This window comes from Convolutriloba macropyga, chromosome 6 (assembly GCF_964194025.1).
Source record: "Convolutriloba macropyga chromosome 6, txConMacr16.3, whole genome shotgun sequence".
Lineage (NCBI taxonomy): Eukaryota > Metazoa > Xenacoelomorpha > Acoela > Convolutidae > Convolutriloba > Convolutriloba macropyga.
Genome location: NC_134473.1, coordinates 22,877,565 through 22,891,270, shown reverse-complemented (window position 1 = coordinate 22,891,270; position 13,706 = coordinate 22,877,565). Strand labels below are relative to the sequence as shown.

General features: G+C 32.3%; 1 protein-coding gene across 1 annotated transcript in view; it reads left to right on the top strand.

Annotated features, from left to right (window-relative positions):
- Positions 1–13,325, top strand: part of LOC142340873 (putative 4-coumarate--CoA ligase 1) — a 27,837-nt gene extending 14,512 nt beyond the window's left edge. The window contains exons 3-5 of the mRNA XM_075391629.1: positions 11,006–11,212; positions 11,874–12,024; positions 12,860–13,325. Of these exons, the coding sequence (XP_075247744.1) occupies positions 11,006–11,212; positions 11,874–12,024; positions 12,860–13,227 (726 nt within the window). The 3' untranslated portion in view covers positions 13,228–13,325. The remainder of the gene's footprint in view (positions 1–11,005; positions 11,213–11,873; positions 12,025–12,859) is intronic.
- Positions 13,326–13,706: the final 381 nt, after the last annotated feature.

The window sequence follows — 13,706 nt, the reverse complement described above, 5'->3', positions numbered from 1 at the left end:
CTCATTTTAAAAGCACATATTAACAAGATTTAAAAATCATCGGATAAAATATGAAGTACATATATTCATTTTTTCTTATCTACAAGATAGATGGGACCTGTCTGTCCATAACAGGAACAGTTAACCAGTCGACAAAAAGAAGAAAAGGGGCAAAGTTCAAAAATCCATGGAATTTTGTTAAATCCAAGAGTTGCTAATGTCGTCAGAACAATTAGCTTTTAACTAAAAATCGTGATAGATTCATTTATAAGTCCTGAAGGGACACAACTTTGGTGAGCTTAAGCTATCAGAGAGGAGAACAAAATTTTACAGATACAATCAAAACAGAAAAAAAATCATGAAAACCCAGTGTACAGTGTATTGAAGTCATTAACATCATGAATTATTATCTGAATATTACGTAGTACGATTTCAGTTACTTATTTTGGCAATGAGGGCAATATTTAAAGGTAAATTTGGTTATATTTACTTCGAGTCTCATTTGATAATCAGTGGTATTTACCATTAACTCAAATATTTCAAATGAAAACGCTTTGTGACCAAGATATAAAACATCGGCGGCAACATAAAACAAAAAATGTTATATAGTTAAACGGGAATATTTTATGGAATCTTTTCAATTAATTATTTTGTTAATTAGCGCAAACTAGAAACGTAAATTTGGGTATACGCACTGGAGTTTCATTTGGTAATCAGTGCGATTTATTAACTCGAGAATTTTAAAGGAAACCGCTTGGTGACCATGATATCCAATATCAGCGATAACCTAGAAGAAAAGATTTGAAATTTGAATCAAATAAAATTTGATGGGACCTGTCATTGATGAGTCTAGGTCTGAGGTTGGCAAAAAGAAAAACAAAAAAAGGAAAACGTCAAGAAATTGTAAACAATCTGACAGCAAATGAAAAAATCGATAAAACCATTTGTTCTCAACTGATGGCGTTAAATAGTTTAATTAGCGCCAAAAAAAGGAAACTATAGAGACAATTTCCTCAAGTTCTTTAAAAAATGATTTTGAAAAAATTGTCGAAGTTACTAAAACAATAAGGTATTCAGTGCACAATTTGGATAATTGTGGTTAAATTGTTGTTTGTTCAAACAATAATAACAATCCCTAATTACTGTGGTAATGTGACATAAAAACTCACCAAATACAAAACCATATACGATAATTACAAATTGTTAAGGATAACTTGTAGTATCAGTGCTATTGAAGCCAATATCCTTCAAAAGGAAGCAATAAATACCTTGATTTATAAATGGAAGCGAATGATTGGAAGCCAGTGGGATCACTCATTGATCAGAATAAGTCTATGACTACAAAATTACAATAGACACAGGCCAAATTCAATAGAAACTTGCAAGAAGGAAACGTTTGAGCCAATAGAACCATAAGCTATTATCTGATAACAGTTTTTATTATCAGCTAAGATTTTTTAGCGCTAACGGTAATTTCTAAAATTGTTATAGGATGACAAGATCTGAAAAAGGAACCATAATTATGAATAAGTAACCAAAAACCACAAAGTTTCAAGAAAAATACTAGCATCTGTGCCTTAATTGGAATAACCGGTTGGCAAAAAGAAAAAAGAGGCGAAGTTCGAAAATCGATGGAATTGTATAAAATCTAAAACTATCATGTGCCGTTGGAAACATTACCTTTTACCTATAAATTTGCAATAGATTCACTTTATAGTTCTCAAGGAATATGATTTTGGTGAGTTTAGGTTTGAAGAGAGGACAACAAAAAAATCAACAGACAAAAAATTGCAGAAAAATAAAAATATATATATATGAAAATACGGTAAACAATGTAATGTATTCATTGACGTCATGAGCTAATAGCTGATTATTATTTGGTATGTTTTCAGTTTTTTGATTTTGCTACTGAGGGCAAAATATAATTGTAAGTTTGTATGTATTCACTTGAGTTTTATTTGATAATCAGTGCGATTTATTAACTCGAGAATTTTAAAGGAAAAGGCTTGGTGACCATTATATCCAATATCGGTGATAACCTAGAAGAAAAAATTTGAAACTTGAATCAAATGAAATTGGATGGGACCTGTCATTGATAAGACTAGGTTTGAGGTTGGCAAAAAGGAAAACCAAAAAGAAAACGACAAGAAATTGTAAACAATCTGACAGCAAATGAAAAAATCAATAAAACCATTTGCTCTCAACTGATGGCGTTAAATAGTTTAATGAGCGCCAAAAAAGAAACTATGCAGAAAATTTCCTCAGTTTCTTTAAAAAATGATTTTGAAAAACTGTCGAAGTTTTTTAAACAATAAGGCATTTAGTGCACAATTTTGATAATTGTGGTTAAATAGTTGTTTGTTTAAACAATAATAACAATCCCTAATTACTGCGGTAATGTGACATAAAAACTCAGCAAACACAAAATAATGTACGATAATTACAAGTTTTTAAGGATAATTGTAGTATCAGTGCGATTAAAGCCAATATCTTTCAAAAGGAAGCAATAATTACCTTGATTTATAAATGGAAGCGAATGATTGGAAGCCAGTGGGATCACTAATTGATCAGAATAAGTCTGTGACTACAAAATTACAATAGACACAGGCAAAATTCAATAGAAATTTGCAAGAAGGAAACGTTTGAGTCAATAGAACCATGAGCTATTATCTGATAACAGTTTTTATGTTCAGCTAAAATTTTTTGGCGCTAACGGTAATTTGTAAAATTGTTATAGGATGACAAGATCAAAAAAAGGAACCTTAATTATGAACAAGTAACCAAAAACCACAAAGTTTCAAGAAAGCTACTAGCATCTTTGCCTTAACTGGAATAACTGGTTGGCAAAAAGAAAAAAAGGGGCGAAGTTCGAAAATCGATGGAATTGTATAAAATCAAAAAATATCATGTGCCGTTGGAAACTTTACCTTCTACCTATAAATTCTCAATAGATTCACTTTTTAGTCCCCAAGGATTATGATTTTGGTGTGTTCAGGTTTTAAGAGAGGACAACAAAAAAATCAACAGACACAAAATTGCAGGAAAATAAAAAAAACAATATATGAAAAAACGGTAAACAATGTAATCAATTCATTGACGTCATGAGCTAATAGCTGATTATTATTTAGTATGTTTCCAGTTTTTTTATTTTGTTATTGAGGGCAAAAAATAATTGTAAGTTTGTATGTATTCACTTGAGTTTTATTTGATAATCAGTGCGATTTATTATTAACTCGAGAATTTCAAAAGAAAACGCTTGTGACCTTGATATAAATTATCGGTGGTAATATAAAAGAAAAAAGTTGAAATACAAATCAAATGAAATTCAATGGTACCTGTCATTGATGAGACTGGGTTTCAAGTTGGCAAAAGGAAAAATAAAAAAGGAAAAGGTCAAGAAATTGTAAACATTTTGGCAGCAAATGAAAAAATCAGTAAAACCATTTGTTTTCAATTGATGACATTAAATAGTTTATGTAGCGCCAAAAAAAGAAGCTATTGAGACCTGTCAGTTGACAAAAAATATCTTGCGGAAGAATACGCAACAATAACTTGCAAAATTTGAAACAAAAATAATAACTTGAGAAAATTGTCTAGGTCATTAAAACAATAAGGTATCCAGTGCACATTTTGGATAATTGTGGTTAAATTGTTGTTTGTTTAAACAATAATAACAATCCCTAATTACTGTGGTAATGTGACATAAAAACTAAGCAAATACAAAATAATATACGATAAGTGCAAGTTTTTAAGGATAACTTGTAGTATCAGTGCTACTAAAGCCAATATCCTTCAAAAGGAAGCAATAATTACCTTGATTTATAAATGGAAGCGAATGATTGGAAGCCAGTGGGATCACTCATTGATCAGAATAAGCCTATGATTACAAAATTACAATAGACACATGCAAAATTCAATAGAAATTTGCAAGAAGGAAACGTTTGAGTCAATAGAACCATAAGCTATTATCTGATAACAGTTTTTATGTTCAGCTAAAATTTATTTTAGCGCTAACGGTAATTTCTAAAAATGTTATAGGATGAAAAGATCTAAAAAAGGAACCTTAAATATGAACAAGTAATCAAAAACCACACAGTTTCAAGAAAACTACTAGCATCTGTGCCTTAATTGGAATAACCGGTTGGCAAAAAGAAAAAAGGGGCGAAGCTCGAAAATCGGTGGAATTGTATAAAATCAAAAAATATTAAGTGCCGTTGGAAACTTTAACTTTTACCTATAAATTTTCAATAGATTCACTTTTTAGTCTTCAAGGATTATGATTTTGGTGTGTTTAGGTTTTAAGAGAGGACAACAAAAAAATCAACAGCACAAAATTGCAGAAAAATAAAAAAAACAATATATGAAAATACGGTAAACAATTAAATGAATTCATTGACCTCATGAGCTAATAGCTGATTATTATTTAGTATTATTTCAGTTTTTTGATTTTGTTATTGAGGGCAAAATATAATTTTAAGTTTGTATGTATTCACTTGAGTTTTATTTTATATTCAGTGCGATTTATTGTTAACTCGAGAATTTCAAAAGAAAACGTTTGTGACCTTGATATAAATTATCGGTGGTAATATAGAAGAAAAAAGTTGAAATACAAATCAAATGAAATTGAATGGTACCTGTCATTGATGAGACTAGGTTTCAAGTGGGCAAAAGGAAAAATAAAAAAGGAAAAGGTCAAGAAATTGTAAACATTTTGACAGCAAATGAAAAAATCAGTAAAAACCATTTGTTTTCAATTGATGACATTAAATAGTTTATGTAGCGCCAAAAAAAGAAGCTATTGAGACCTGTCAGTCGACAAAAAATATCTTGCGGAAGAATACGCAACAATAACTTGCAAAATTTGAAACAAAAATAATAACTTGAGAAAATTGTCTAGGTCATTAAAACAATAAGGTATCCAGTGCACGATTTCGGTATTTTTATTTGAACATCATTAATAATCCCTAAGTGTTGTGATAATTTGAAATAAAAAGTAAAAAGAAACGAAAAAATATACAAAAGTTACTAAATTTTAAAGACAACTCGTAGTACAAGTGCAATTAAAGCCAATATCTTTCAAATGGAAGCAATAATTACCTTGATTTATAAATGGAAGCGAATGATTGGAAGCCAGTGGGATCACTCATTGATCAGAATAAGTCTATGACTACAAAATTACAATAGACACAGGCAAAATTCAATAGAAATTTGCAAGAAGGAAACGTTTGAGTCAATAGAACCATGAGCTATTATCTGATAACAGTTTTTATGTTCAGCTAAAATTTTTTGGCGCTAACGGTAATTTGTAAAATTGTTATAGGATGACAAGATCAAAAAAAGGAACCTTAATTATGAACAAGTAACCAAAAACCACACAGTTTCAAGAAAGCTACTAGCATCTTTGCCTTAATTGGAATAACCGGTTGGCAAAAAGAAAAAAAGGGGCGAAGTTCGAAAATCGATGGAATTGTATAAAATCAAAAAATATCATGTGCCGTTGGAAACTTTACCTTTTACCTATAAATTCTCAATAGATTCACTTTTTAGTCCCCAAGGATTATGATTTTGGTGTGTTCAGGTTTTAAGAGAGGACAACAAAAAAATCAACAGACACAAAATTGCAGGAAAATAAAAAAAACAATATATGAAAAAACGGTAAACAATGTAATCAATTCATTGACGTCATGAGCTAATAGCTGATTATTATTTAGTATGTTTGCAGTTTTTTTATTTTGTTATTGAGGGCAAAATATAATCGTAAGTTTGTATGTATTCACTTGAGTTTTATTTGATAATCAGTGCGATTTATTATTAACTCGAGAATTTCAAAAGAAAACGCTTGTGACCTTGATATAAATTATCGGTGGTAATATAAAAGAAAAAAGTTGAAATACAAATCAAATGAAATTCAATGGTACCTGTCATTGATGAGACTGGGTTTCAAGTTGGCAAAAGGAAAAATAAAAAAGGAAAAGGTCAAGAAATTGTAAACATTTTGACAGCAAATGAAAAAATCAGTAAAACCATTTGTTTTCAATTGATGACATTAAATAGTTTATGTAGCGCCAAAAAAAGAAGCTATTGAGACCTGTCAGTTGACAAAAAATATCTTGCGGAAGAATACGCAACAATAACTTGCAAAATTTGGAATAAAAATAATAACTTGAGAAAATTGTCTAGGTCATTAAAACAATAAGGTATCCAGTGCACGATTTCGATATTTTTTTTGAACATCATTAATAATCCCTAAGTGTTGTGATAATTTGAAATAAAAAGTAAAAAGAAACGAAAAAATATACAAAAATTACTATATTTTAAAGACAACTCGTAGTACAAGTGCAATTAAAGCCAATATCTTTCAAATGGAAGCAATAATCACATTGATTTATAAATAGAAGCCAATGAGATCAATCATTGATCAGAATGGGTCTATGACTACCACATTACAACAGATACATGCAAAAATCAAAAGAAAATTGCCAGTAGAAAATATCGGAGCCAATAGAACCATAAGCTTTTCTCTGATAACGCTTTTTATGTTCAGCTAAGAATATTTTTAACGCTAATGGTAATTTTTAATATTGCTATAAGGTAACAAGATATCAAAAAACAACCACAATTATGAACAAATAACCTAAAATCATAAAGTTGCAAGAAAACTAGTAGCAATTGGGCATTAGATGGAATAGCCAGTCAACAAAAAGAAAAAAATGGGCAAAGTTTGAAAATTCATGGAATTGTATAAAACCAAAAATATCATGTGCCGTTAGAAACGTTAGTTTTTAACTAAAAATTCTCACTAGATTCAAGTATAGGTCCTCAAGGGATACGATTTTTGTAAGTTTGAGCTCTAAGAGAGGACAACAAAAATCTACGTACACAAAAATGCAGAGAAAAAATTATGAAAAAACGGTAAACAATGTATTGAACTCATTGACGTCATGAGCTAATATCTGGCTATTATTTGGTATAATTTGAGTTACTTGTTTTAATATTTAGGGCGACATATAAATGTATATTTCTGTATATTCACTTGAATTTCATTTGATAATCAGTGCGATCTATTATTGACTCTAGAATTTCGAAGGAAAACGCTTGGTGACCTTGATATAAAGGATCGGTGGTAATATAGAAGAAAAAAGTTGAATTTTGAATCAAATGAAATTGGATGGGACCCGTCATTGTTGAGACTTGGTCTCAAGTTGGCAAAAACAAAAACAAAAAAGAAAAAGGTCAAGAAATTGTAAACATTTTAAGAGGAAATGAAAAAAATCTATAAAATCATTTGTTCTCAACTAATGGTAATAAGTAGTTTAATAGGCACCAAAAAAAGAAACTATTGAGACCTTTCAGTAGACATAATAGGTTTTGCTAGATAAAAAACAACAATAACTGGCAAAAACCAGAAATATAAAAGAATTTGAGTAGATTGTGTCAGTCGTTAAAACAGTAAGGTATCCAATAAGGTATGCACAATTTCAATTTCTTTAGTTTAATTAGTGTTCGTATAAACATTAATAACAATTCCTAACTTTTGTGACAATGTGAAATAAAAGCAATTAAAAACAAAAAATACAAAAAACTACTAAGTTTTAAATACAACTTGTAGTATCAGTGCCATTAAAGCCAATATCTTTCAAAAGGAAGCAATAATCACCTTGGTATATAAATGGAAGCCACCAATTGGAAGCCAATCAGATCACTCATTGATCAAAATATGTCTATGACTACCAAAAATACACTAGAAACAGGCAAATTTCAATAGAAGATTGCCGGAAGAAAATGTCGGAGCCAATATAATCATTTGGGTTCCATTTGATATTCAGTGCCATTTTTTTCACTCGATAATTTCAAAGGAGAACGCTTGGTTACCTTGATATAATATATTGGCGATAAAATAGACAAAAAAGTTGAAACTTAAATCAAAAGAAATTGGATGGGACCGGTCTTTGATGAGACTAGGTTTCAAGTTGGCAAAAAGGAAAACAAAAAATGAAAAGGTCGAGAAATTGTGAACATTCTGACAACAAATGAAAAAATCAATAAAACCACTTGTTCTCAACTGATGACATTAAATAGTTTAGTTTGCGCCAAGAAGAAGAAAGACACTATTGAGACCTGTAAGTAGACATAATAAACAACAATTACTGCCAAGAATCAGAATTTAAAAGGAATTTGAGCAAATTTTCGAAGTCATTAAAACAATAAGGTATCCAGTGCAGAATTTCGATAATTTTGGATAAAGTTATGGATAAAATTCCCAAATTTTAAAGACGACTCTTAGTATCGGTATCATTAAAGCCAAAAGGTTTTTAAAAGGAAGCAATAATCACCTTAGCTTATAAATGGAAGCCAATGAGATCAATGAGTTATAAGAATAAGTCTATGGCTGCAAAAAGACAACAGATGCAGGAAAAATTCAATAGAAAATTGCCAGGAAAAATTGTCGGAGCCAATATAACCAAAAGCTAATCTCTGATAACACTCTTTATGTTCAGCGCAGAGGTTATTAAACGCTAATGGTAATTAACATTGTTATAACGTGACAAGATATCAAAAAGGAACCACAATAATGAACAAATAACCAAAAATCATAAAGTTTCAGGAAACCTAGTAGCATCGGGGCATGAAAAACCATTCAACAAAAAATGGACGAAGTTTGAAAATCCATGGAATTGTATAAAATCAAAAAATTTCATGTGCCGTTAGAAACATTATCTTTTAACTAAATATTAATAATAAATTCAATTATAAATCCTCAATGATATGATTTTGGTGAGTTTAAGCTCTGAGAGGACAACAAAAATCTACAGACACAAAACTGCAGAAAAAAAACAATTTTTGAAAATACGGTAAACAATGTTTTGAATTCATAGACGTCATGAGCTAATAGCTGATCATTGTTTGGTATGTTTTCAGTTACTTTTTTCATTAAGGGCAACATGTAATGGTAAATTTGCATATTTTCATTTGAGTTCAATTAATAATCAGTGTAATTTTTTTAACTCGAGAACTTCAAATGAAAGCGCTCGGTGATCATGATATAAAATACTGGCGGTAACATAGAAGAAAAAGTTGACATTTGAGTTTTTATGAAATTGGATGGGACCTGTTAATGGTGAGACTAGGTTTCAAGTTGGCAAAAGGAAAAACAAAAAAATAAAAGGCCAAGAAATTGTAAACATTTTGACAGCCAATAAAGAAATCAATAAAACCTTTGTTCTCAACCAATGACATTAAATAGTTCAATTAGCGCTAAAAAAGAAACTATTGAGAACTGTCAGTAGACATCAAATATCTTGCAAAATAATAAGCAACAGTAACTTGTAAACATCGGAATAAAAAAAATAATTTGAGAAAAATGTCGAAGTCATTAAAACAATAAGATATCAGGTGCCAAAATGTCAACATATTTTGTTAGGTTTTTGTTCGTTTAAACATTAAAAACAAATCCTAAGTGTTGTGATAATGTGAAATAAAAAGCCAACAAACACGAAAAAATATACAAAAATTACTAAGTTTTAAAGACAACTCTTAGTATCAGTGCCATTAAAGCCAATAGCTTTTACAAAGAAGCAATAGTTGCCTTATTTTATAAGTGGAAGCCAATGAGATCAATCAGTGATAAGTCTATGGCTGCGAAAAGATAACAGATACAGGCAATAATGAACACAAAATTGCCAGAAATGTGTCGGAGCCAATATAACCAAAAGCTACTCTCTGATAACATTCTTTATGTTCAGCTAAGTGTATTTTTAACGCTTGTGGTAATTTTTAAATTTGTTATAAGGTAACAGGATATCAAAATAGAACCACAGTTATGAACAAAAGTTTAAAAGTAAGAAAATCGCAAAAGTTTCAGAAAACTAGTAGCATCAAAATCATAAGAGCAAGAGCTAGAAAACCCTAACCGGAACATTTTTTGATTCAAAATAGAGCACAATGAATCTGTCATTAGGGATACAGACAAAGAGGTTAATAGAATTGACTTTAAAAACGGTTGAAGTTCAAGTTTTTTTTTCGAAAGAAGTTTCAGGCTTATTAACCGCTAGCTATGCATGGAAAGAACATAGGTTCACTTGATCCTCTGTAGGAAGACAACTGTTTTCAATCAATGAGGCGAAGACATGTGACGAGGCAAATGCTGGCAAAACATAAGACAATAATTCATTAAAACCTACGAAATTGTCGAAATTGTAGTGTCGAAGCTATGAAAACCATGAGCGATGCGTTACAAAAAAAATAAATGTTTATTGGGCCCCTTTCGGTTGTAAACGATCTCTTTATTAAAAGATTCTTGATATGAAAAACTGCTTCTTTCGAAAAGACGCGAGAAAAACTAAAAAATTTACCAGTAAATATTTAAAGTGTGCTCTCCGATAGAAATCGAATCTTTTGGATTGTAATTTTCCCGATGAGACCAAAACTAGCTTTTCTTATTCGTGCTCCTTTTTGAAGAACCCAATAATTCCTTTTTTGCCGTTAAAAACAATTTTATCGGGTTTTTGTTACAAAAATAACTAAATTTTATCAAAATGACGCTAAAAGTGAACGAAGTCACACACAAATATCAAATGTACTTTCAAATATCATGCACTTTGAACATCGATAACTCTTTGAACATCAAAAAATGGAAATTCAAGAGAACAATTAATTTCAATTTATACGCCTGAAAAGCTTTCTTTTTATACTAATCACGATTCTCTACAAAGAGTATATCGATCGGCCAAAATTGGTTAAACATAAAAAGAAGAAAACCCATTTGAGTATATAGTACCTACCCCCAAAAAGTGGACTTGGAACAATAAAAAAATAGATGACTACGGGCACGTTTTAAAATGAGCTATGCTTTTATTCTAACTTCACCGCGTTCACAGCTAAAATTACATGATTTTCGGATATATTAATTGTTTTTCGCGACATTTCACGGCTATACGAGGTTACTCCTCGATCCGGTCAATTCAATGATAAAACTAGTGTTTATTTTTGCAAAGAGTCTGTTGAATTGGTGACCATTCTGTTTCAGGACGTTGTTTCTGCGTCTGCGCCCCTCTCTCTTGACTCCGCGGAGGAACTTGCTAATGTGTTGGCAGAGAGAGGCTCAAAAGAAGCAGTTATCAGACAGGGATGGGGAATGACTGAGCTCAGTGCACCGGCTTCTTTTGGGAGTCTGCTAGAGACGGATAAGGCAAAGCTATATGGGCATCTTGGAGATCCCTTGGCTATGACTGAGGTCAGTTCCATTTTAGTTTCGACTCCGGGGGGGGGGGAGGTTGAGGGCTGCATTCTCTCCATTCTCAACTTTTTTTTGTTGAGTCAGTTTTGGGCAAACATATGCTTACGTTCATCATTTTGCTAGCATTTTTGATTTGGGCGAATAACAGAAAAATATCTTAAGGTTTCTACAATATATTTATAATTTGCTCTCTTTGATACGTGATCTCTTAAAGGAATTAGTCATGCAAACAATTGAGAAAGCAAAAAAAAACTAATTTGCAAATATTTGTTAATTTGTGTTTGCACTTTTTTGCCCCTATTTTCAATGGCGAGGGAGTAGACTTGGAAATTTGTCATGCATATAGTGCAAGGTCATGATTAGCACTAAAGTGACATATGAGGGTTTCTCATTCCAGTAACATACGAAAATGACAACATAGACAAGGTTACGAAAAAGAGCTATCGGTGGAGACATGCTACGACTTTTGTTTTTGATTAGCTTTGATGAGTTTTATTAGTTTTTCTGCATAGAATAAATTGCATGAATAGTAATTAATTTGAGCAGAACATGCTTTGCAAAATAAACATTTTTTTGAAATTCAAAGTTTATTGTAATGTAAAATTTTGTTGAGTTCAAAGTTGTAAAATAAAACTAGTTGTACTTGTAAATGTCACAGATCAAGATTGTGGACTGGGAGTCAAATGAGACAGTCAGACATGGACAGGAGGGTGAGATATGTGTACGTGGTCCACAGGTGATGCAGGGATATTTCAGAAATGAGGAAGCAACAAAGAAGACTATTGACGAGGAAGGCTGGCTCCACTCTGGTATTGTTTGTAGCGGATTTATTTATGATGTGATCCTAGTATTTTTCAGTCTACAAACTCATGGTATTTAATGGATTCAAATCATGCAACATGATGCAAAACTTGCAAGATTCTCTTGGGCCAAGAATCTTGTCCAAAAACTAAACAGCCTCTCATTTCTTCTGTTCACAAACGACTAGGGCGGTATATGTTTTTTCATATCCAAAGACATTGGGTTGTAGTGGTTCTGACTTTGTCAGATCTGCAGTTGGTAATTCAGAGAGAATTGGAAATCACAAAAGTAGAGTCAACCAATAAAACCCGGTCATCATTTCGAAGTGTCCATCCTTGTTGCTCCGGGCGCAAATTTCAAAGCTTTGGATTTCTTTTTGGTGCAATTAGAACAAATTGCATAAATAGTAATTAATTTGAGCAGAACATGCTTTGCAAAATAAACAATTTTTTGAAATTCAAAGTTTATTTTTTAGTATTTTGTCCAACCACCAAGTCTTATGCATGTCGGGTAATGTGGGATGGTTGCTCGATTTTCTATGGACTGCCTCTTAAAATTCTGCAATGAATTAATTATGGTGAGATCAAATTTGAGCCCACCCCCCCCCCCCCCCCCTGAAAATGATCAGCTTGTTCACGGAATGGAAAGAAAACAGTTCCGCCATAGGATTTTTTTCTTTTAACGCAATTGACTTTTCGTTAACTTAAAAGATCAGCTGACTACCAACCCCGGGCAAGACCGGATGGTTATCCTGCAACGTCTTGCAAGATAACCAGTCGGTTTCCACCACGGAACATCTGGTTATCTTCTGATAACTTAAAATGCACTTAATGCCATTTTTAGGTGACATCGGAAAATACGCTAACTCTCAACTCCTGTACACGGATCGACTTAAAGAGATTATCAACACCAAAGGAAATCAAGTAGCCCCCGCAGAGCTCGAGGGCATCCTTCTGAGCCACCCCGCAGTGAAAGAAAGCTGCGTGTTCGGAATACCACATTCGTCTCTCGGAGAAGCACCCTCAGCTGCAGTTGTGCTTAAGCCTGGTAGAGATTATTCAGGGGTCTCTGAGAAAGAACTGCGGAATTTTGTTGCGGGAAAAGTGGCACCGTACAAGCAACTGGTCGGAGGAATCCGGTTCATTGATTGTATTCCCAAAACGGCTAGTGGGAAAATTCTGAGACGAGTGCTGAGAGCACGATACATTTAATGAAGTTCAGAAAAAATATAGGCGAAAACAGTAAATAACTAATTATAGGTCTATAATTTGCAACAGCTATGCTTAGATTTATATATTTTTATTATAAATATAGTTTTGTCTATCACCCCCCCCCCCCCACACACACACACACACACACACGCACACACACACGCACACACACACACACACACACACGCACGCACGCACGCACACACGCACACACACACACACACACACACACGCGCGCGCGCACACGCACGCACGCTTTCTCTCTCTCTCAATGGGGCGAATATAAAAAAAGTTTTAAAAAATAGATGCTTTAAATCTAACTTCACGGGTAACAATAAATGTATATGCCTTTCATGGAATGAGTTTCAAATTTTAATTTCGATTTTTAACATGCATGCAGGGAACGCAACCGAAGCATGAAAACAATAATTTGCCAAGTGTCCAAATCCGGGGACGCCTTTTTCAATCTTTTGTTGACA